This window comes from Erythrolamprus reginae, chromosome 3, assembly GCF_031021105.1.
Source record: "Erythrolamprus reginae isolate rEryReg1 chromosome 3, rEryReg1.hap1, whole genome shotgun sequence".
NCBI classification, from domain to species: domain Eukaryota; kingdom Metazoa; phylum Chordata; class Lepidosauria; order Squamata; family Dipsadidae; genus Erythrolamprus; species Erythrolamprus reginae.
The window spans coordinates 81,517,902-81,541,817 of record NC_091952.1 but is presented as its reverse complement, the minus strand read 5'-3'; the positions used below and the strand labels follow the sequence as shown (position 1 = coordinate 81,541,817).

Below are 23,916 nucleotides of genomic sequence, written 5' to 3'. Positions count from 1 at the left end.
GAGGCATTGAGAAGGAGGAGGAGGAAAGGGAGGCGGGACCCAGGGGAAGAGCCTTCTCTGTGGCGGCCCCAACCCTCTGGAACCAGTTCCCCCCCAGAGGTGAGGATTGCCCCACCCTCCTTGCCTTTTGTAAACTCCTTAAAACGCACCTCTGCTGTCAGGCATGGGGGAACTGAGATATCTCCTCTTGCCTGTGCAGTTTTATGTATGGCATGTTGTATGTATGATTTTTAAACAATGGGGTTTTTTAGACTTTTAATGTTAGATTTATTATTATAGACTTTTAATATTAGATTTGTCATTGTATACTGTTTTTATCACTGTTGTGAGCCGCCCCGAGCCTGCGGAGAGGGGCGGCATACAAATCTAATAAATAATAATAATAATAATAATAATAATAATATGTTCTTTACTAAAATGTGGAAAACAATTATTTACACAGACATATATATATAATATATATTATATATACACACACACACACACACACACACACAGTGTGTGTGTGTGTGTGTGTAGAACACTTGCTTTTTAAAAAATCCTACTTGGCATACTTTTGTTAGTAATACAATACATTTCTGGATACATTTGTTAGTAATATTTCTGGAACCCAGCATGAAACGCCTTTGTTTAATCAACTCAGTGCTTACTATTTTATCTCAACGTTACAAAAAGTCCAGTTTCATAGCAACAGTAAACAGCCTGCTGGTTACAATAGTTACTGACATTTTGACAGATGGCTCTTATGGCAAATAATGAAAAATATTTCTATTCCACCAAGCGCTTAGATACAAATTCTGAGACACAGATTTTTATTACAGCGAATTGGTGTACGAGTGTTTTGGAATACTTTTTAATTGGACTGTATTTTGGTTTTTGTGGCTTTTTCTTTTACATTTGTCAACTTTGTTATTGGGCAACAGGAGAGAGAAAAAAAGAATCAATGGCTCTGAACAGTGAAAGGTGAAGAGTTTATGGGTTTTTTTGCAAGAAGGAAAGTCTGTTCCTGATTTTTCCAGCTGAGCCACCGCAATATTTGTTGGAATAAACCTCAATGAGCTACAATTACAGTAAATGTTGAACTTCAAAAGGTTCAGTGTATGGTAGTCATCTAAAGGCAAGAATGTATTCTAGCTTATTCACAAATCCATATGCCACCGAAGTACTGAAAATGAAAAAGAATGAACTCGTGGAAGGCATTAAAAACCCCGATCACCTTCTGGACTGGCTGATAGAAAAAGGTGTGCTTACATCTGAAAAAAGAATGATTTTATCCTACTATAGAACACGGATGGCAAAGAACTCCCGTGTTTTGGATATCTTGGCTTCTCAAGGTGAGCGCGCTTGCAGACTTTTCTTTTATCCCTGCCTGAAAGAGATAGAGCCCCGTTTATATAACAACATAAGGAATTATGTGAGTGATGTGAATGAGAAAATTGGGGATGCCAGAAGACAACTGATAGGGTATCTCCTTGAAAAAGATAAGGGGCTGATTCAAAAGGATAAGGCTTCACATCCAGGGAAAAAAGATAGCCCTAGATCTGTTAAGCCCAGAAAGATGACTTATGATAAACCTAAATCAAAATCCACTTTGGCAGCCAGACAGTCTCTAGACAATGTTCCCACGGTCTTTGATTTGGTGAGGAAAGGAATTCTTTCCGATTTGGAAAATGCCTTAAACCCCAGTAATGTTAATGCAATGAATTCTGCAAATGAGACTCTCCTGCACATTGCTGCAGCTCATGGGCACACAGAAATCATTGATTATTTAATCAGCAAAGGTGCCAGATTAGAGGTCAAGGATAACAAAGGAAGAACCCCACTGCACAGAGCTGCTGAGAAAGGTCACGATCAAGCGGTGAGCAGGCTGCTCCAAGCGGGGGCTAACATGTACAGTTTGGATCAAGAAGGCAAAACTCCCCTTCACTTGGCCAACCGGAACCAGCACACACACGTCTTGAAGAACATCTTAAAAGAAGAGGCGAGACGGCACAGGAATCAGCACAACTTCCTTCACATGGCTGCTCTCAAGGATGATAGCGTCCTGGTTCAAGTCCTTTTGAAAAATGGTGCCTTGGTTGATGCCAGGGATGACAGAGGCCAGACAGCCTTGAGCTACGCTGTATCTCAGGGACATGAGAAGACTGTCAAGGTGTTGTTGGAAGGTGGAGCCAAAGTGGATTCTGGCATAATTGAAGCGGCTTTTAATAGCAACAACCAATCCCTCTTCAAATTATTGCTGGAATACGCCAAAGGATTATCTTCTGAATCAATGGTATCGACCCTGTTTAAAGCCATAGAGAAAGACCTGCATGGCATTGTGGCGGCTTTAATTGAGAGAGGGACAGACGTTAACGCCCGTAACGAAGAGCAGTACACACCATTGCTTGTGGCATGTAAAACGGGAAAGATTAAGTCGGCCAAAGTTCTTCTTGAGAAGGGGGCCAGCTTCAAGGACAAGGACCCTAACTTAAGTAGCCCCTTGCACCTAGCGGTTGAAGCTGGGGCCCTTCACATTGCAAAGATGCTTCTGCAGAAGGGAATAGATCCTAACGTCACAGCTCAAGGAAATCAAACGCCCCTCCATGTTGCTGCAATGTACAACAGAGGAGAGTTAGTTGACCTACTCATTGAAGGAGGAGCTAAAATCGATGCGGTCACCACAGACCTGTTCACGCCATTGCACGTGGCAAGCAATAAAGGCCAGACTGACGTGGCTCTAAACCTATTGCAACACAAAGCCAATGTCCACCTCAAGAATAAGCGATCAAGGACACCTCTTCACCTTGCAGCTGCAATGGGGAATCACGCGACAGTGGAGCTGCTACTGAATTTCAAGGCCGATCCAAATGCAACCGATAAAGAGAAGAAGAGTCCACTTCATTTTGCAACTTTGGGAGGGCATTTTTATGCCGTGAAAGCCCTGTTGGCTAAAAAGTCTAGAGTTGCAAGCAAAGACATGGACAGCTGCACACCAATGCACTATGCAGCTATCAGTGGGAATGTGGAGATATTAAAAGAACTCTTGGCGGCTGGCAATTATAAAAATATCAATGACAAAAATATTTGGAGAAAGACACCATTGCATCTTGCAGCAGAACATGGACACGGCAATCTGATAGACTTTTTGTTGAGCAACGGCTCAGCTATTAATGCCTTGGACAACAATAAGGATACCTCACTGCACTGTGCTTGTAAAGCTGGCCATTTGGATTCTGTAAGAGCGCTCCTCAACTGGTCTGGAGCAGAGAAAGCGAATTTGCAGGCTACTAATAGCTTGAAAAAGACCCCACTGCAAGTAGCAGAATCCAGTGTCACTGAGCACCAAGCTCAAATTGTTAATCTTTTGAAAAAGAAAATGTTATTGATAAAGTAGATTTGCAAAGAGGGTATTATAGATACTCCTTTTACATTTAACTTAGGACAGGATGGTGAACCTATAGCACAGATACCACAGATGGCATGCGGAGCCATATCTGCTAGCATGCAAGCCGTTGCCCTAGCTCAGCTCCAACATGCATGTGTGTGCTAGCCAGCTGATTTTTGGCTCACACAGAGGATCTGGGAGAGCGTTTTTGGCTTCCAGAGAGTGTCCAGGGGGGAATAAGTGAGGGTGTTTTTACCCTCCCCCAGCTTCAGCGAAGCCTGGCAAGGGTGAAACACGAGCCTACTGGGACCATCAGAAGTTGGGAAACAGGATGTTTCTGACCTCCAGAGGGCCTCTGGAGGATGGGTAAAGCTGTTTTCCCTCTCCCCAGGCATTGAATTATGGGTGTGGGCACTCACGCATGTGTGATAGCGCACATGCACAGTCTTTTGGCCCCTAAGGAAAAAAAGGTTCACCATCACTGACATAGGAGATCCAGTGAAAGATCAAATTAATGCATATAGTTTGCCCCAACCTGATGTCCTCCAGATGTTTAGGCTCATAGATTATACTCACCAGACTATGTCATCTTCTCAATCAAGCAATAGTTGGTTTTTCACTTCAGGGATGAAACTTTTCTGTTTTATCTTTAACTGGCTCTTTTGAGGGATGGAAAAACCCAATTAAAATATGCCCAGGTGATAGTGGAAGGAGGATTGTAAATTTGATCTAGGGGAGCAACCTTTTAAAACCTTCTGACCTATTTATTTGCACAATCTGACTCACAATTCCAGCCACAGTTAAAATTATCTTTCTAGAATAGCAACTGTGTTCTAAGCAGATTACATTAAAAAATACTGACAATATTCTATATAATGTTTACGTGCATCATACTATAGACTAAGTTAGTGTAATTACGTAAACATTACTTGCATCATACTATCTTAGTACAGTTTGGGCATGAAATGTACATCTTTCATGGCCAAACTGTATGAATGGAATGTATGCATGTGTTTATGACTGTTTTGTAATTAATGAGTTCTTTTTATTACGGGGTTTTATAGTTTTAGATATTATATTTGACTTCTTATTGTTCTGTATCTATTTGTATTTGTATTTACATTATTATTGTAAGACGCCCTGACGGCATAGAAGTCGAATGAATGAATGAATGAATGAATGAATGAATGAACGAATTATAAGTTGTCTTCAGTAGGGCAGTTAGAGACAACTTATTTTGTAATAGTAGTAGCCAATCTGCAAAATGCTGTACTATAGGAATATTTAAGACATTTTCTTCCTTCTAGCCTGTGTTCTTCTACAGCAAAGCTTGGTTTTACTTCACTTCTTGCTTACGGTTTTGACCTAGCTCTAAAATTATTGCAATGATTTGATTTATTTCTCTTGATTTATATGCGATGACCCATTTTATTTCTGTTGATAGGTCAGTGTTGTTTTTGAATGGACAATAGCTGCTTCAGGGATCCAATTTTCAGAGAGGTGAAAGTGAGGTTATTGGCTTTAGTATAAATAAATAAGACTGCTTACACACTATAGAGCTTGTAACTACCTTATATTCAGCAATGAAATATAGATATTACTTGGCTGTATTCCTATAAAATGTGTTGATGTTAGCACTAAATATAGCATAAGATAAAGGTTTATTACTAAACACATTAACACATAAATGGATATGATCCAAAATAAACCTGGAAGCTAGTTACCACTCCAATGTATTAGATCAATACTTGTTTAGAATCCAGAAACCGTAATGGAATGTGTTTGATAGTTTAAACATAAAGCATTGGCATGCATTTTATGGAATGGAAATATTATTATATTCCATGTTTTGAATCTTGTTCTCGATAAACTCACATTGTACTGATGGTGCCTCCTATTCCCTCTGTAATTTATTACACATATGTGTAATACACACTCTTATCATTTACACATTCAGGAAGTTTTACATCAGGTTATCAGGCAATTGAGGAAATATTACTTAATTTCTCTTTTCTTTAGGACAAGAATGCCTCTTATTTTACACCCTGGAATGGTTTACATGGAAACAGAACCCTATACAGTTCAACAGTTCATTTAGTGACCGTTTTCAGCAATGACAAGAATGATTCATGATTTTTTTTCAAACTTGCAACCATTGCAGCATCCCCAATGTCATGTGATCAAAATTTGGACGCATGGCAACAGATTCATATGTATGACCGCTGCAGTATCCCGGAGTCATATGATCACCTTTTGCTACCTTCTGACAAGCAAAGACAAGGTGGAAGTCAACAACTGTGTTAGCTTAACAACTGTAGTGATTCACTGAAAAACTGAGGCAAGAAAGGTTGTAAAATGGAGCAAAATTCACTTAACAACTATCTCACTTAGCCACATAAATTTTGGGCTCAGTTGTGGCCACAGGTCGAGGACTACCTGTATATTGTCCTAAGGAATTCTCAGAAGACTGCTGGTAAAAAATCTTCAGCTGTTGGGTCGTTGGTGTTCTCTGAGCTTGATTGTTTTCTTGGAAACATTTCATTACCATCCTATCGTATTTTTCGGACTAGACGATGCACCAGTATATAAGATGCACCAAGATTTCTAAGAGGTAAGTAAGAAAAAAAAAGTTTTTGACCTCCCCCAGCTCTCAGGAGCATTCTGCAGACCTCTCAAACCTCTGTGCACCCCGTTTTTTGGGGAAAACAGCCCATTTTCCCCAGAACCGGGGGCATGTTTACCCTCCCCCAGCCCCCAGGAACCCTCCCAAACCCTCTGCATACCCGTTTTTGCACGGAGCAGGGCTTCAGGAGGCCAAAAATGGTAGTATTCTGTGTATAAGACACACTAACATTTTCAGTCTCATGGGGGAGGGAGTGTGTCTTACACTCCAAAAAATATAATAGATAGCATCATCAGTGTTAGAAGGGAGTGAGGTTTGCTCTCATTTTATATTCTAATGCAGTGATGGCGAACCTTGGAAATGTCGGGCGTGTGCGCTTGTCGGGGCCACGCTGTGGAAAAGCTGAACTTCTGGGTTCTAGCAGGCATGCAGGCCCAGCAACCAGCTGGCTGCCATGCATGCCATGCATGCACAAACCAGTTTTTGGCACTGCCAGGCTTACTAAGGGATTGCAGTCCGGAAAAGCCAAATTTCTGGGAATTCTGGGAGTTGAAGTCCAGATCTCTTCAAGTTCCCAAGGTTGGGAAACACTGCTCTATGGTGTTCAGGTCAGGCATGTTTGCTGGCCAATCAAGCACAGTAATCCTACATTCATTGAACCAGGTTTTGGTGCTTTTGGCAATATGGGCAGGTGTCAAGTCCTGCTTGAAAATTGAAGTCAGCATCCCCATAAAGCTCAGCTGCGGAAGAAAGCATGAAGTGCTCCAAAATCGCTCAGTAGATGGCTGCGTTGACCCTGAACTTAATGAAGCACAGTAGACCAACACCAGCAGATGACATGGCTCCCCAAATCAACACAGACTTTGGAAACTTTTGCATCTCATTTGGAAACCATACTCCAACCCAGTGTACGGAGGAAGAATGGAGAGGCACACATTGAAAGATGCTTGAAGTCTAGTGTGAAGTTTCAACAGTCTGTGTTGATTTGGAGAGAAAAATCTTTAGAAAGGCAGCAGACAGTCCTTGTCTTCCTGCCATAGGAAGACAGCTTCAAACTAAGAAACTTGCTGGCTTTTAGGAATGCAGATTTTGTATCCATTGAGGAGGACTGGGCCAATCTATCCATTAAAAAAATGTGCAGCATTGAGCAACACACACACCCATTCCAAGAGCAGGACATGACCTTTGGGACATAATAGGATTAACTCACCACCATTGAAATAATAAAAGACACATTGCACAATCCATTGTAGCAGGGGTAGGCAAAGTTGGCTCTTCTATGACGTGAGGACTTCAACTCCCAGAATTCCTGAACTAGCATGATTGGCTCAGGAATTCTGGGAGTTGAAGTCCACAAGTCATAGAAGAGCCAACTTTGTCTACCCCTGCCTTGGAGCATCTTGGGATCCTATAAAAACCATGCACCCGCTGCGCCATTTGCTCAGCCACCACAGAAACGTTTGCTGCTGTCACTGGAGTTTTTGGCATCTAAATAAATAGAGAGCTTTCTAATCAACCAATCTCTATTTTATTCTTTTTTCTTCCGGATTGGAACCGAACTGGATTTTTCTTCCTACGGCTCTTTCTCACGCTACACTGGGTCTTTGCATAGATAGTACCTTTCCAGCCCAATCATGTTTTTCTTCACCACCACCAACTAAGGGCGGAAGCAAAAAGACAACGGTGAGCCGGTCGCCTTTTGCGCATGCGCGCATCTTGAAGCTCCGCCTCCTGTGACGTCATTTAGGCCCCGAGTTCCAGGGCGGAAGACGCGGCAGCCTACATTTGACTCCCCTTCCTGTGTCATCGCCCCGATATCCGGTAGAGGTGCAAGTATGGAGGTTGTGGAAGAGTTAGACGTCGATGTCGAGGGAGATTCGACGGTGGGACCCGCTGCGGAAGCGCAGGCAGGGTAAGAGAGGGCGGGCTTTGGGCTGGCAATCGAGAAGATCCTTCTGTTTTGTGGGAGAGACCTCGCCGTTACAATGCCTTTCGCCCAGACTCCTTTTTTCCATGTCGGGGGCTGGTAGAAATCAGGACCCAGTATTTCTCAACCTTGCCTATTTTAAATGTTGTGGACTGCAACTCCCAGAATTCTTACAATCGGCCATACGGGCCGAGGAATTCTGGGAGTTGAAGTCCATACGTCTTCAAGTTGCCAAAGGTGAGAAACACTGATCTAAGGCTTTTGGCTCGTCTTTTGGGACGATGTTTACTATTTACTAGGTCTGCACTACTATTACTACTACTTTTTTTTCATTATTCCTATTACCCATTTCCTCCCACTTATGATTGTATGACTGTAACTTGTTACTTGGATCCTTAAGAAGTTTATTAATGTTGATTGTTTCCTGTTTGCTTATTTTTACCCTATGACAATCATTAAGTGTGATACCCCACGATTCTTGACAAATGTATCTTTTCTTTTATGTACACTGAGAGCATATGCACCAAAGACAAATTCCTTGTGTGTACAATCACACTTGGCCAATAAAGAATTCTATTTTATGTTTCACTCTGTGGGTCTTCCATACTTGTGCATGCATGGTCAGGTAAAGCAAACATATAAGTTAATTTATCTATTCTGTTCCTTTATGATTACCATTGCTAAAATTTGAGGGGGGGGAACCCTCCCATATTCTGCCCAGCTATTCTCGTATATTTACCAAGCTAAAGCCGATTATTTTTTTGCAAACAGCGAGATAAGCATCTTAGCATGGGAAGGAGTGAGTGCATTTGTAAATTGTGGCAGCTACTGCCTTCAGATATTTATCAGTTACAGTTCATGATGCCTTTACCTATTTGTAAGCTTTGCATGTGTTGTCCTGACAAGAAGCACAATTTAAGAGCAGGGATCTCCAACCTTGGCAACTTTAAGTTTTTTGGACTTCAACTCTCAGAGTTTCTTAGCCAGCTTTGTCTTAAAGTTGCCAAGGTTGGAGATCCCTGACTTAGAGTATCAGCTTTATCATTATTGTAAGGTTGCATCAACATAATCCTGCAAGTTTTACTGTCCTTCACTTTTACTCTCTCAATAATTAAAATCTCCTTCAGGATCAAACATTATTCACCAGACTAGGTGTTAACTTTATCATATAGTTTATCATATAGTTAATGGTATAATTGATGCTGTTAAAGACTACAAAAGTTGTAAATAAAAATTTGTATAAAAAAAGGAAAGTGCTTCGGAAACCATTCCACCAAATGTGTGAAGAATTAAGTTTGAGAGGTTGTTGGAGAATGAGAAATAAAGATAAGAGAGAATATACATTTTACTCCAATGCTCACCAGAGTTGGTCTAGAATAGACATGGGTTGGGCTAATGGTAAAGTAGAAAATTTAATAAATCAGATCAAAAAAGATATTAACGAATGGGCAGATCATAACCCTATAAAATTTTGTGGAAAGGTGAAGGTAGAAAAAATAAAAGATTGATGCTGAACTCGCAATTATTGAAAGATCAAGAATATATAGATTGGATTAAAAAAAGAGATGGAGTTATTTCTTAAAGAAAATAATAATCAAGAAATTTCTACAGAATTTATGGGACACAGCTAAGACATACTAGAGAGGGTTAACAATAGCCTATACATTCAGAAAAAATAAAGAAAAAAGACAATGTAAAAATGAATTAATATGTAAACTGAAAATTTTAGAAAAAGAATCTCAGGATGATCCGGGAAAACAAACTACAAGACAACAAATTGAGCTAATTAAACATAAATTAGAATTATTGGATCAGGAAGAGGTGGTAAGGAAATTAAGAGCAGCAAAACAAGATCAATTTGAAAATGCGAATAACCAGGTAGATGGTTATCTTATAAATTGAGGAAAGAAAAGGAAAAAAGATCAATTCAACAGTTAACAGGCAAGAATAAAATATTACACCACCAATTAGAAAAAAAGAAAGAGACAACATAATCCTGCAAGTTTTACTCTCCTTCACTTTTATTCTCTCAATAATTAAAATCTCCTTCAGGATTATTCACCAGATTAGGCTGCAGCCTTTCCTCCTCCTGCTTCCCAAGGTTATTTTCACCTAGCATTACAGCATAAGCTGTGCTAGAGTTTCTTAAAATAATAATTGTTAAATTAAATCTGTGTCTGCTTGCTGCTTAGGTCCTTCTCTGGTAATCTTTCATTGTAATGGTGGAAATTGAATATCTATAGACTTCTTTGGAGGGTGTGAAGGATGAAAGTGCTTTACTCATGCAAATTTTGACCCATTGTTTCTAAGCTGTAAGGACTGATAAAATTCAGGAATTATTGATAAAATCTTGTTCCCTTATTTGTTGTTTATCAGCATCTCGAGGATCATAGATTACTTTTCATCTCTGTAAAAACTAATTTATCTTTTCATAGACTTTCAAATAGACTTTTGTGCCTTTTGTTCTACGTCCATACTTTGTTGATTTCCAACAATCATTTTGAATTGTTTAAAATTATTTTATTATTTTAAGCTTCTAAACAGTACAGTTAAATGTTCATTTGATACACTCTGCAAAGGACTGATATTTTTATGGACTATCTTTTCCAATCACTGGTTCTTCAGATCAGAAGGTCCTAAATATGGTCTACTGCTGCAACAATAACTGAATGTTTACTGTTTATCTCATGGGATAGGGAATTATTTACTATAAAATAATTTTTCCAGTACTTGCCAAGGGCAAATGCCCAGGAGCATTTGTTGAGTCCAAAGCATAGAAGAGTTTATTATTGCTACCTATACATGCGAATCTAGTAGACTAGTGATCAAAGCTAACATAACATTAGATCAGGATCAACAGAATTCAACAGGGACTTGGGATCTCTTATTGCAACGTTTAACCCAGCTCTCTAGTTCAGCCTGATCTTCTACAATATTTGTTAATCCATACATTCTTGTAAAGACAAATAGGTAAGATCAAGGGCAAGGCAATGTTCTATGACATTTAGAAAGTATTAAAATACCATGCCTGTGATAATATTTATTCTTTGGCTTTTTATTTCAGAAGTTATCAATATCCATCATCCAGTTTACTCCAAGATCACTACCTTGATTCCACATGGAGAACAGATGTGGTTCTTGTAAGTAAACTACAGAATATAATAGGAGAATATATTTTGGGACAAATGATTGTGGTGGGGGGGGGGGTTGGATGTGTTTCAATTTCCATGTACTTTGATGTATGAACTGCCATAGGCAGAAAGGAAATATTACATGTAGTGTTCATGAAAAATATTTAAGCCTGGGAACAAGTATGACATAGCTAATTTTGTCCAGTATGTTTTTGTATACTTTTCCTTTTTGAGGCATGCTTATTATTGCCCCGTTCTTTTTTGGGTTTCTAAGGAAAGAATGAGATTTTACTAATTTATATTATTTTTTTAAACCAAGTTTTAGCTCAGGTTTTCTGAGTTTTCCTACAAATACACCTATTTTTTTCACTTTGCATCTCGGGATTCCTCTTTCTCTTCATACCACTCTTGTTATGAAAATTAATGTTGTACAACTGCTATTTCTTCTCTTAGCCTTGGAGTCTTGATAATACAATTAGTGAAGAAAACAAGGCTGCCATTGAGAAGATGCTTCTGGAAGAAGAGTATCCTTTTCCTACTAGAAAGTAAAAAAAAAGCTGTAACGCAGATTTGTAAGGCAGTTATTAAGGATTATGTCTGGTTTTGTAACAATTTGTTCCTCATAACTGTTTCCCAAGATACTTTCTTTTGCCAACAGCCTCCTAATCATCTGTGGAAAAGGAGGATTGTTATTTATGTCCTTGTTGTTTAGACTTACAAGGACATAAAACACGAAGGCTCCTTTTCATAGATAAATATGACATACTTATTTGAATTAGATCAGTTGTCCTGTGTGAAGAGGAAGACCTGGGCTGTGTACTGTGATTCTTTTGTCTACCATCAGTTTTTGTGCTTCCTGGATATATTTTTGCTTTTCCCATGCCCTTAAACATACATACATACATACATACATACATACATACATACATACATACATACATACGGGACTGCTGAATATTTGAAGGTTTGATAATGAAACAACCAGGCTCATAGAGCAGCAAAGACCCCTCATCCCCAGTTACAATTTTTTAATTATTTCCTCTGTAGGAAAGAAGTCTCAAAGTAAATTTATTCTAATTTTACTGAATGCAGGTGGTGGTACAGAAAATTTTATATGTCTATGTGTTCTTTTTTTGTTTCAGTTATAAGCACATTAAGCTTTTAATTAAGTCTGATTAAATACATGTGGGATTATTTTTCTTCATTAACCAAGTGTTGCAAAATATGTGGTGTTATTACCATACTTCATGAGTATTGTATGTGCATAAGTTACAACTAATGCACATTGATTGGGTTTTGGTGTCACTGCTTTTAATAAATAATTGCCCAAAGATTCCTGTGAAAAATGTTCACTCACAATACTGTACATTCTGAAGGCCTTAATATATTTCAGATATTACTTGTCTAGCAAGTCTCTGCCAGAAAAAAATTGGCACGAGCCGAAGGAAAGTGATAAAAAATGTACAAAAAGGTAAAATTTGCTATGTAAAACTGTGATGGGCCACTAGTGTTCTTTAATGTTCTTCCTGAGCACAATGTTGTTGTTTTTTAAACAAGAATATAATATTTCAAAACATTTTCATTCTACAAGGTATAAAATTTAAAACTGAAAGTGATCAGTATACTGGAAAACATTTTAAAAATCCACACAGTAAAGATAAGTTTACAAATGTAAATGTAGAATATTAAGTAACATTTATGTTTCTTGTTTTTACTTCATAGTCCACACAAGAAAGAAACAAAAATCATGTATGTACTTCTGATACTAAACCTAAGTTGAAGGTTGTTGTTTTAGCCTTGTAGAATTTGTTGTGTTGCTTATAAATACTCTGAAATAATTGAATTTATTTGCATTCATATTGGATTGGATCCAAGATTTTATCTTGCTAGTAAGACCCTTCTGTCAGGGCAAAAGATTTTTAATATCATCCACACACTAACAACTCACAAAACAGAATGGTGGAGTGATAGGAAATCCTATATGTAAGATACTGCAAGTCACAGAGTCTTTTATCTTGAATCCAAACTCTACTGTTTAGACATGTGACATGCTTTTAAGTATTTTGTGTAAAGGCAGTTGATTATAAAAAGGTTTTGTTTTACATCCTGTTATTTAAGCACATGTGTATGAAATCAAGTATTTTGCTTTCTGATAGGGTTCGTTCACCTACAAAATCAGCAACTAGTTCACTGAAATGGACAACAGAAGAGAAGGAAAAGTTTGAAGAAGGACTGGTAAATACGATGCTATAATTTAACATAAACAGTTTTTAAAACTGTTTATACTGCATAATTGTTTAAAAAGGATCAAGAAAGTACCGGTGGTCCCTGACTCATAACCGCAATTGAGCCCCAAAATCCTTTGCTAAGCAAAACAGTTGTTAAGTGAGTTTTGCCTCATTTTATGGTCTGTCATGCCACAGTTTTTGAATGAGCCACTGCAGTTGTTTTAGTAACAGACTTGTTAAGTGAATCTTGTTTCCCTATTGACTGCTTGTTAGAAGGTCACAAAAGTTTATCACATGACCCTGGGACACCGCAACGATCATAAATATAAGCCAGTTGCCAAGCATCCTAATTTTGATCACATGACCATGGGGATGCTGCAAAGGTCATAAGAGTGAAAATGCTGTTGTAACTTTGAACAGATGCTAAAAGAATGGCTATAAATTGAAGACTATCTGTAATTCTACTTGGATCATTTGCTGCAATTTTGGTGATAATCAGCCATTCTTCAGCCTTAACATTAAAATGTTCTGTGTTGAATTAGATAAGATAACCTTTGCAAGCCAGTAGCGGTATCAGGTTCCTACACGATACAGGCCACACTGCAAACGAGCTGCGCACGTACTGTAGCTTCGTGTCTCCGACATGTGCGTGCACGTGTCCCAGTAAGGTTTTGCTTCTGGGCATGCACAGAAACAAAATCTCGCTGGATGTGCATGCATGTTTACATAAATTGCTATCTTTTCTGTAATTCCCACCTCTGAATTTATATTTACGTTTCTGCTAGGCTAAATTTGGCAGAAGATGGACAAAAATTGCTATGATGATTGGAAGTCGCAATGTTCTTCAAGTAAAGAGCTATGCCAGACAATACTTTAAGAACAAGGTAAGAAATGAATTTTCCTTGACATGATGACAACTAGTAACTGATTAGCTATAAGAAATAAATTGATGAAATCTATCAAGTGTCTAGCTTCCCTTTTAAATATTATTAATTGAACCACTGAGTGAAATAAAGCATCTCACACAAGTAGACTATCACTCATGCAGCTTCAGATTCTTCCAAATGTCCAAATTCTCTCTTTGAAACAACTGGTTGAGTTTTCATGTCTGCACCCACTTTCTCCCCCCCCCCCCCATTTTGCATATAGGAGCAATTATACAATCTAACACAAAATAAAAACTATTTCTCCTAGCTGGAATTGTTTTTAACTGGAGAACGGGGCAACACTGAGAAGTAGCTGGTTCTAGCAACTAGCAATCTTTTTTGTTTTGATTTTTTTAAATTTAGTCATGCCATGCCTAACTCTTCTTTTTTTAAAAAAATATTTTTTAAATTTTTTATCTCCACCATAAAACTATACATATATAACAACATGTGTATCTTCAATGGATAATAACATACTTATAAAGTCTCTTTCATATAAAATAATAAAAAATCCTAAATCTCAATTATTCATTCTATCTAAAGAAGAAAAGCTATATCTAATTTTAACTTTAAAACAATAGTCTAAACAGTTTTCTTCCTTTTTCAATTCTAGTACTCTATTTTAAACTCTTAATTTCCATTTTGAATCTATTTTTAATTTAGTTTTAAAGCATGTTAACTAATGCTGCTTCCTTTTCTCTTTCTGGCATCCAGGTTCTGTCAATTGTTTTTCATTTCTTTTTAAAGAAATGTTAATGTAAATCTTACATTAAATTTATCTTCCATTGACTATTTTTTATTTATTATTTTTGCTTTCAACTCATTCATAATTTCCCCAAATTTTGTAAAACCCCGAGTCTTCTTTGTTCTTTATTTTCATTGTAAGTCTATTCATTTCCGCACAATCCATAATTTTCCTTATGCTTAACTCTTCTTAATGTAACCAGGCAAAAAGTGATGGCATAGAAAAAGTGCAATTGCACATCGCTGCTCCTCTTCTACAAAGCGGTGAGGATGTTGAAAGGAAGAAGGCGACATGGGCATCGGAGCATTTAAGAGGTCGAGCGGACCCTAATTTAAATGCAGTGAAAATTGAAAAATTATCAGATGATGAGGAAGTGGACATTACAGATGGAATGGATGAACTTCTATCCTGTGCACATCAGCAAGAATCTGGAAAGTCTGAGATATTAGATGCTCCAAAAAGCCCATCCGAAGAAAGCAGTTGGGCAGAACCTGTTTTGGATTCTGCCCAACACGTATCTGCTGTTCTCTTAACCCAGGACGTTACAAAGACAAAGCAAAACGCAGACGAAACTGCAATCTCCTGCTCTGAGAATGAAGAGCATCAGACTATAAAAACAGAGAATCAGAAATGTGATGGAACAGGGACGTCTGAAAGTCCCGACTGGTTTCCTAGCCCAGAGCTTTGCGAAGAACAAAAAAATATAACTGACAGCAGCATTCATTTCCTTTCTTCTGAACACCTTGGGGAGGAAAATCAGATGGAAGCAGAGGAGCTTAAGTCACCAGATCAGGAAATAGCGATAGATAGAGGCATTATATTGGAAGAAGAGAAGCAAGCGATTCCAGAATTTTTCGTTGGGCGTCAAGCCAAAACACCCGAGCGCTATTTGAAAATTAGAAATTATATTTTAGACCAATGGTAAGTGTTTTTGATGAACCGGAAAGTCACTTCAGGTTCCTCTGACTCCTTTGGACAATAAATTTGTTGTTTTTTAAGGGGACCCAATCAATGCACACACCGTGTTGGTGAAAAGAATGCCATCCGTGATTGGATATGCAACAAACATGTTTTGTGTATTTTTGATAAGCTTGCACTATTATGTAGTGTCCATTTACAATGCAGGACTTGTTAGCCATCTATGCCCTCCCCACTATTTGTGTACCCTGATAACTTCCAGTTATTTGCAAAACTAGAGCGGTCGGATCTATGACTGAGATAGTCCTGGCAAACCTAAGGCCAATCATTCTCTTGCTGCACAATGTATCTTATATGATGGTTACAGAAATACTGTTATTTATTTATTTATTGGATTTGTATGCCGCTCCTCTCTGTAGACTCGGGGCAGCTAACAACAATGATAAAAAACAGCATGTAACAATTCAATTAATAAAACAACTAAAAACCCTTATTATAAAACCAAACATACACACAAACGTACCATGCATAACTTGTAATGGCCTAGGGGGAAGGAATATCTTAACTCCCCCATGCCTGGCGGCATAAGTGAGTCTTGAATAGTTTACGAAAGACAGGGAGGGTGGGGGCAGTTCTAATCTCCGGGGGGAGTTGGTTCCAGAGGACCTGGGCCACCACAGAGAAGGCTCTTCCCCTGGGGCCCACCAAACGACATTGTTTAGTCGACAGGACCCGGAGAAGGCCAACTCTGTGGGACCTTATCGGTCACTGGGATTCGTGCGGTATCATGCGATTCTGGAGGTAATCTGGTCCAATGCCATGTAGGGCTTTAAAGGTCATGACCAATGCTTGAATTGTGACCGGAAACTGATCGGCAGCCAATGCAAGCCACGGAGTGTTGAAGAAATGTGGGCGAATCTTGGAAGCCCCACTACGGCTCTCGCGGCTGCGTTCTGCACGATCTGAAGTTTCCGAACACTTTTCAAAGGTTATTACTATATATAGTACAGTAGGCTCTGGAACCAATTCCCCCCCCCCCCCGGATATCAGAGTTGCCCCCAACCCTCCTTGCCTTTCGCAAGCTCCTCCTCTGTCGTCAGGCATGGGGGAATTGAAATTTTCCCTTCCCCCTAGGCTTATAGAATTTATACATGGTATGTTTGTATGTATGATTGGTTCTTTAAATTGGGGTTTTTAAAATTATTTTTAATATTAGATTTGTTTACATTGTCTTTTTATTGTTGTTAGCCATCCCGAGTCTGCGGAGAGGGGCAGCATACAAATCTAATAAATAAATATTTATTCTGTCTTCGTATATAACTTAAGGCAGCAAACTTACCTAATTCTCTAACTCCTATTTTGTTCACATCATTAAGCTATAAGGTAGGGCTGGGCTGAAAAAGAATGTCCATCCCAAGGTCACCAGCTGGCTTTCACCGCTTTTTATCGTTTAAATAGAAATTCTCTAGATGCAGTGGTTCTCAACCTTTCTAATGCTGTGACCCCTTAATACAGTTTCTCATGTTGTGGTGACCCCCAACTATAAGTCTGGCACCAATTCTCCTGATGGAACTTTAAGCTGATTGGTAGGAAGGTCAGAAGGACACCCCCACTGTAAGCACCTGATTGGTTGGGTTGTAAAAATATGTTCCAAGGCACCAGAATAGAAGTTTTAGTTCCTAACACCATGGAAAATTTGTCTTTTCCCATGGTCTCAGGTGACCCCTGTGAAACGGTCATTCAATCCCCGAAGGGGTCTCGACCCCCAGATTGAGAACCACTGCTCTAGAAGAATGGCAACATCCCATAGCTTTCATGACTATGTCACCCCACCCAATTCCCAAATTATGAGATACATTTAGTTATGTCAAATCTATATTTTTAAAATTGTGATTCCACTTGGTTTTAGGGAAAGAATCAAACCAAAATACCTGAACAAGACATCGGTACGTCCAGGGCTGAAGAATTGCGGAGATGTCAATTGCATTGGACGAATACATACGTACCTGGAATTAATAGGAGCAATTAACTTTGGCTGTGGTAAAAAAAATATATCTTTCATTAGATTTACGTCTGTATCCTTTGTTTTTTAGAAAAGTCTCCAGAGCAGCTCAAAACTACCAAAGACATAGAAAATTCTACTGAACCTTTACATCTAGAAAGTACTGGTAGATTTGAGGTGGAAAGAGAATAAAGATTAGAAACAGTATTTTAAAAATAGGCTTATTGTCGTTGGAGGTCAGATGCCAATCTTATGGAATCAAGAACTCATGTGATCTTTTTCTCTCTCTTTTTATTACCTCACATTTTTATTTTTCTGCTACGCTCTGTCCTTTGTGGTAAAACAACAGCACAGCTTTTTGCATCAATTCCACTTAATTATGGTGGTAGCTTTTGTGGGCTAAAGGCCAGTTAAAAACTAAGTAAGTTTCATCAGGAATTCTGAATGTATGCATGATTGATTTGGATTCTGTATGAGGAGGTCAGATTGTTAGTTGATAATAAATATTCTATGAATAGTGTGCCAGAAAATGTAATTAAACAACTTTATCCCTGTGTAAGATATTGGAAACAAATTATTATCTTTTGATAAATTAGTTCTTTAATTTCTCTTCACTGAATTTTCTTTGCGGTCAGTGGCAGCAACGGCCCCCAAGGTTTTTTGTCTTAAGAGCTTTTCTCCCCAAATACTCCCACTTCAGATGCCAGAAGTAGGTCTCTTTGTCTTACAAATGAGGGAATCAATGATTGTTCAGAATAATATATGGAAGAGGAAGTATATGAATCCTAAATGTATTGGGATTTATTATGACATCTTGTAATAATGTCACCAGAAGAAAAATAACAGCAGAGTCAATATCTTGGTCAACTTAATTGGTATTGGCTGCTTAATCTGTAGAGTGCATGATTTGACTCTGTAAGCTATGCATAAGGATCTACTTGAATGTAGGTTTTTTAAAATGTGTCTAGAATTTGGAGTCTGAATGAAGCATTTGCTGTTTTTCTTTTAAAAAGAACACAATTGGTTGCCGTTTCTTTTCTCCTCCAGTTAGGTTTGGAGACAAATCCTAAAAGTTTCTTCCATTATTTTCCTTAATGTTGTGTAATACCTAGCTATATTTTAATATCTCTAAACAGTGATAGTGAACCTTTTTTCCGTGGTGTGCCAACGGGGGGAGCACGGGGGTAGCGCGTGTGCATGCCCACATCCATAATGCAATGCATAAGCATGTGATTCCCCCCATAATGATTCCCCCGTGAATGCGCACGCAATCCGCACACTCCTCCACCGCATGACACACCCACCCCTGCACTAGTATATCGCACGCACACGCACACACATACACACACACATTGCCTATTTTTGGTCCTGGCAAGCCTCCCTTAATATCAGCACATCTCTTACCCTAGCGGCAGATGCTCCTTCAGCAGAGACTCAGCTCCTGCGGCAGGGCTGTTTGTTCTCAATGGCTGGCTTGGGGAGTGGGGAGCTCTGCCCCCCTTTTACTTTCCAGATCAGCTCCAAGCAAGAGGTGCACAAACGTCAGGAGCTGTTACGCTGCCACCTGCACCTCTTGCTTGGAGCTGAAAAGGAAAAAAACACAGCCGAATGAGGTGGGACCTGCCCCACCCAAGTCCCTCCAAATGGGTCTCCCTACGGTAGCCTCCCAACAGTGATCCCACACAAACGGATCTTACTCTTCCAAGCATCCGATTTTTCCTGCAGCAAACGAGCATGAAAACCACTTTCCACTTCTCTGGGGGATTTCTTGCTTTTGTTCAAGATGCCGGAAGAGAAATCACACACACCCTTCCAGCCACCGAGAACAAGCAATTTTGCAGAGGAGCGGAGTCTGTGCGAAAGGATTGCTTGTTCTCAGTGGCTGGAAGGGGTGGATGCCTTGCTTTTGCCCAGGATGCTGGAGGAGAAATCACACTCCCTTCCAGCCATGCACCTGCTGCTCTCTGGGACTGCGGAGTGATTCACACTCTTCTGCTTGCAGTGGTATTCTGCAGAACAGCCGCCCTCGCCCACCATTGAAAGAAGCAGCGCTGCTGTGCTTCTCTTCTGGCTGTCCGAGCCGTCCAGGCACTCTGGACTGCAGATGTACATTGCTGTGGGCTGGAGGGCTGAGGCCACTCAAGAAGCCAGCTCAGGTGGCCGGTCCTGGCTGGCAGCTGTGCTCCCTTAGGAAATGACAGCCAGGATCCTGTCTCCACGTCTTTTGGCACACGAGCTATTCTTTGCATGCATGCGCACCAGATACCAGGCCAAGTGGCCAGTGTGCATGCGCACACTAGAAACAGGAAGATCATCTTCCCAGTGAGCGCATGCACACCAGGTGAGTTATTTCAGTTTCTGGTGCTCCTGTATGTGTGAAGACCAGCTGGCTGGTGCACCGGAAGCCGGAAGAGCAGCAGGAGATGGCTCTGCGTGCCACTTCCGGCAAGCGTACCATAAGTTTGCCATCATGGTCTCTAAATCTTGGCACCCCTTTTGTATGCTCCTATGTAGGTAGCATTGTTTATGTAACATGTAACAGCATGCTTTACAAGGCTTTGCTATTCTAAAGAGCATATACAGTGTTCCCTTGATTTTCACGGGTTCGAACTTCGCGAAAAGTCTATACCACGGTTTTTCAAAAATATTAATTAAAAAATACTTCACGGGTTTTTTTCCTTATACCACGTTTTTTCCCACCCGATGTTGTCATATGTCATCGCCAAACTTTCATCTGCTTTTAATAAATATTTTTTTTAATAAACTTTAATAAATAAACATGGTGAGTAATAATCTAAATAGTTGCTAAGGGAATGGAAACTTGCAATTTAAAGGTTTAAAGTGTTAAGGGAAGGTTTGTGATACTGTTCATAGCTAAAAATAGTGTATTTACTTCCGCATCTCTACTTCGTGGAAATTCGACTTTTGCGGGCGGTCTCGGAACGCATTCCCTGCGAAAAGCGAGGGAACACTGTACAGTAAATGAGCAAATTGATTGATTGTTATAATCTGTATTTTTCAGAGTATAAGATGCACCTCTTTCCTCCCTAAAAGAGGCTGAAAATTTGGGTGCATCTTTTTTCCCCCCAACCCTATCCAGATGCTAACAGTTTTCCCAACTCTTACCAACTTGCAGTCTTTTTCATTGCTACTCTCTCCGAAGAATGTTTTTTCCAGCCATAAGTCTTTGCAGGCTTTTTTTCATTGTTACTCCCTCTGAATAAAGTTTTTTTCAGCCCTAACCAGGGGATAAAATAATGTGCTGAAGCTGACCAGATTAAGGGTGCTAGCCAGATGAATACCTGCTAGATGCAGACCCCCCCCTCTTTCCCTCCCCCAAAACTAAGGTGCATCTTATACTCCGGGGTGTGTTATTACTCCAAAAAATATTTATTTATTGGCTCTATTTAGTCACATAAACCTCGTGATTATATGGAAATTTTAACTTGAACGATAGAATTAAAATGTGTGAAGTTAATATTGTGATCAGGTGTTTGGTTTTGACTCTGGGGCTAATTTGTTTTTTTTTAAGCTTCTGTCTTAATTGTAGACTGAAGGGCAACATCTCTTCACCTTTACAGAGCAAGCTGTGTATAATCGACCACAGACAGTTGACAAAGTACGGCCCAGGGAAGGCAAGGATGCTGTTGACGCATACCAGCTTGTGCAACGTCTGCAATCTATGGTGAGATGGAAAACAGGCTCATGTGTTTATGATCCTTTGGGTTATTTTTTCCCTCTTTCTCTTCCTACTGCATTTATTTGAGGATCATATTTGTAGGAACACAAACTTGAATACATTTTTTGACACAGTGCTGACATTTCTTTGACTTCATAAATTATATATTGGCGTTCTACTCATGTTGCTATTTTTGCAGAGATTTTTGTTAAATTATATATTGCTTTCAACCAGATCATTGGGCAGGTGTATAGTAGTGGTTATTCATTTTCAAGTCAATGTATTTAAATTTGGAGGAAAAGGAAATTACTACCGTTCTCAAAAACTGAAGCTACTAAGTTAATGCACTATACAGCTAGTCCTCGCTTAATGATGATAATTGTAGTCAGAATTCCCATTGCTAAGCGATGCAGTTGATTATGAGCAAAAAGTGATGTTATATAAATACAGTGATACCTCGTCTTACAAACGCCTCGTCATACAAACTTTTCGAGATACAAACCCAGGGTTTAAGATTTTTTTGCCTCTTCTTACAAACTATTTTCACCTTACAAACCCACCGCCGCCGCTGGGATGCCCTGCCTCCGGACTTCTGTTGCCAGAGAAGCACCCGTTTTTGCGCTGCTGGGATTCCTCAGAGGCTCCCCTCCATGGGAAACCCCAACTCCAGACTTCCATGTTTTTGTGATGCTGCAGGGGAATCCCAGCAGGGGAATCCAGCAGCGCAAAAATGGGCACTTCGCTGGCAATGGAAGTCCGGAGGTGGGGTTTCCCAGTGAGGGGAGCCTCAGTGAAATCGCAGCATCGCAAAAACACAGAGGTCCGGAGGTGGGGTTTCGAGGACTTCGGTGTTTTTGCAATGCTGCGATTTCACTGATGCTCCCTTCGCTGGGAAACCCCACCTCCAGAATTCCATTGCCAGCAAAGTGCTCGTTTTTGCGATGCAGGGATTCCGCTGCTGGGGTTCCCCTGCAGCATCGCAAAAACACAGAAGTCCAGAGGTGGGGTTTCCCATGGAGGGGAGCCTCAGGGGAATCCCAGCATTTCAAAAACGGGTGCTTCGGCTGGCAAAAGGGGTGAATTTTGGGCTTGCACACATTAATCACTTTTCCATTAATTCCTATGGGAAACATTGTTTCGTCTTACAAAATTTTCACCTTAAGAACCTTGTCCCGGAACCAATTAAGTTTGTAAGACAAGGTATCACTGTACAAGGTAAAACAAATGAGGGAAAGGCTGCCGATTTTTCCCCCTAGACTTTTAAAAGCAGCTCAGTTTGTCATCACATGACTGCAGTTTTGCCCAACTGTTTTTTCTCTGCAGTCTCCTGCTAAATCCAGCCCATTTTATTTTTTTAATATAAATTATTTTTATTTTTTCTCCACAATTTCCATATACACATCTATGCATATACCATAAAACATATGAAAACATACATAATTATACTTTTTTATCCAATCTATCACAAATCAACATTCTATTTTGCACCTATTTTATACTGCTGTTTATCAGTCTGTTTTTCCTCTTTTCTTTGCACTCCCCTCCCTCTATTTCCATCTCTTCCTCCTACCTTCTTTCTCCTTCTCTCCCTTCCTACTTTCCCCCATCCCTTCTCTCTTCCCTTTCTGCATCCTCTTTCTCCATCTTAACCTTTCACTGAGTGATTATAATCACAATTCATCTTATATTTAATAGGCCGATAACATATTCCCATACATTTTAAAATTAACAGTGTACCTTCTAAGCTCATTGTTTTCTACAAGGGTCGCCCAGAAAGTAATCCACCACATTTTTTTTCTTCAACAATTATTTATTGAACACAAGGAAACTTACACACAAGAAAGAATGGTGCTACAGTCCTTATTTTTCCACGTAATCTCCATCCCGTTCTATGGCCTTCCTCCAGCAAGACACAAGGGCGTGTATGCCCTGCCGGTACCACTTTATACCAAGGTGGGTGTAAAGATAGACTGTTATGAGCCCACATCCCCAAAGGTTCGAGATGACACTTCTGGAGCAGAGGACGCCCAGAATCTGCTTCCTAACCCACTCTAATGCTGCCTAATCACTTGTATTAAAACTGTATTGTGTGAATGAGTAGCCTTGCTGGGCATAGTAACATGAATGGCCTTATTGGGCACAGTGATTTGAATAGTCTTTTTGGGCATAGCTGATTGTAGTAAGATAACTTTGATAACTTCTGCTTACGAAGCCATTTCTGCACTGTGGAACTCTGCCGAACCGTCTTCTAATGGCCTCACCCTCTGTGCCCAGCTAGTAACCATACTTCTAGTGACTGCAGATTCTCCATAAACTACACTAACGTTTGTGAATGTTCCCAGCAGTTTCTTTCTCCACTGTGAGAAATTC

General features: G+C 39.7%; 2 protein-coding genes across 4 annotated transcripts in view; both read left to right on the top strand.

Annotated features, from left to right (window-relative positions):
• Nucleotides 1-796: 796 nt before the first annotated feature.
• On the top strand, nt 797-5,253 carry LOC139164200 (CARD- and ANK-domain containing inflammasome adapter protein-like). The gene has a single exon (XM_070746009.1). The coding sequence runs from the start codon at nt 1,124-1,126 to the stop codon at nt 3,374-3,376; it is 2,253 nt and encodes a 750-aa protein (XP_070602110.1). The 5' UTR covers nt 797-1,123; the 3' UTR covers nt 3,377-5,253.
• Nucleotides 5,254-7,756: 2,503 nt separating this feature from the next.
• Nucleotides 7,757-23,916, top strand: part of MYSM1 (Myb like, SWIRM and MPN domains 1) — a 31,060-nt gene continuing 14,900 nt past the window's right edge. Inside the window, exons 1-10 of one of the 3 annotated variants that reach the window (XM_070746006.1) lie at nt 7,757-7,902; nt 10,982-11,057; nt 11,502-11,572; nt 12,442-12,519; nt 12,771-12,797; nt 13,205-13,283; nt 14,062-14,160; nt 15,150-15,868; nt 17,775-17,905; nt 21,449-21,552. In XM_070746006.1, coding sequence (XP_070602107.1) covers nt 7,826-7,902; nt 10,982-11,057; nt 11,502-11,572; nt 12,442-12,519; nt 12,771-12,797; nt 13,205-13,283; nt 14,062-14,160; nt 15,150-15,868; nt 17,775-17,905; nt 21,449-21,552 — 1,461 coding nt within the window. In that variant the 5' untranslated portion in view covers nt 7,757-7,825. The remainder of the gene's footprint in view (nt 7,903-10,981; nt 11,058-11,501; nt 11,573-12,441; nt 12,520-12,770; nt 12,798-13,204; nt 13,284-14,061; nt 14,161-15,149; nt 15,869-17,774; nt 17,906-21,448; nt 21,553-23,916) is intronic. The other 2 variants (XM_070746007.1, XM_070746008.1) reach the window with 2 other exon arrangements.

Coding starts and splice junctions, on each gene's coding strand:
- LOC139164200 (XM_070746009.1), top strand. CDS start 1,124: ATGTATTCTAGCTTATTCACAAATCCATATGCCACCGAAGTACTGAAA.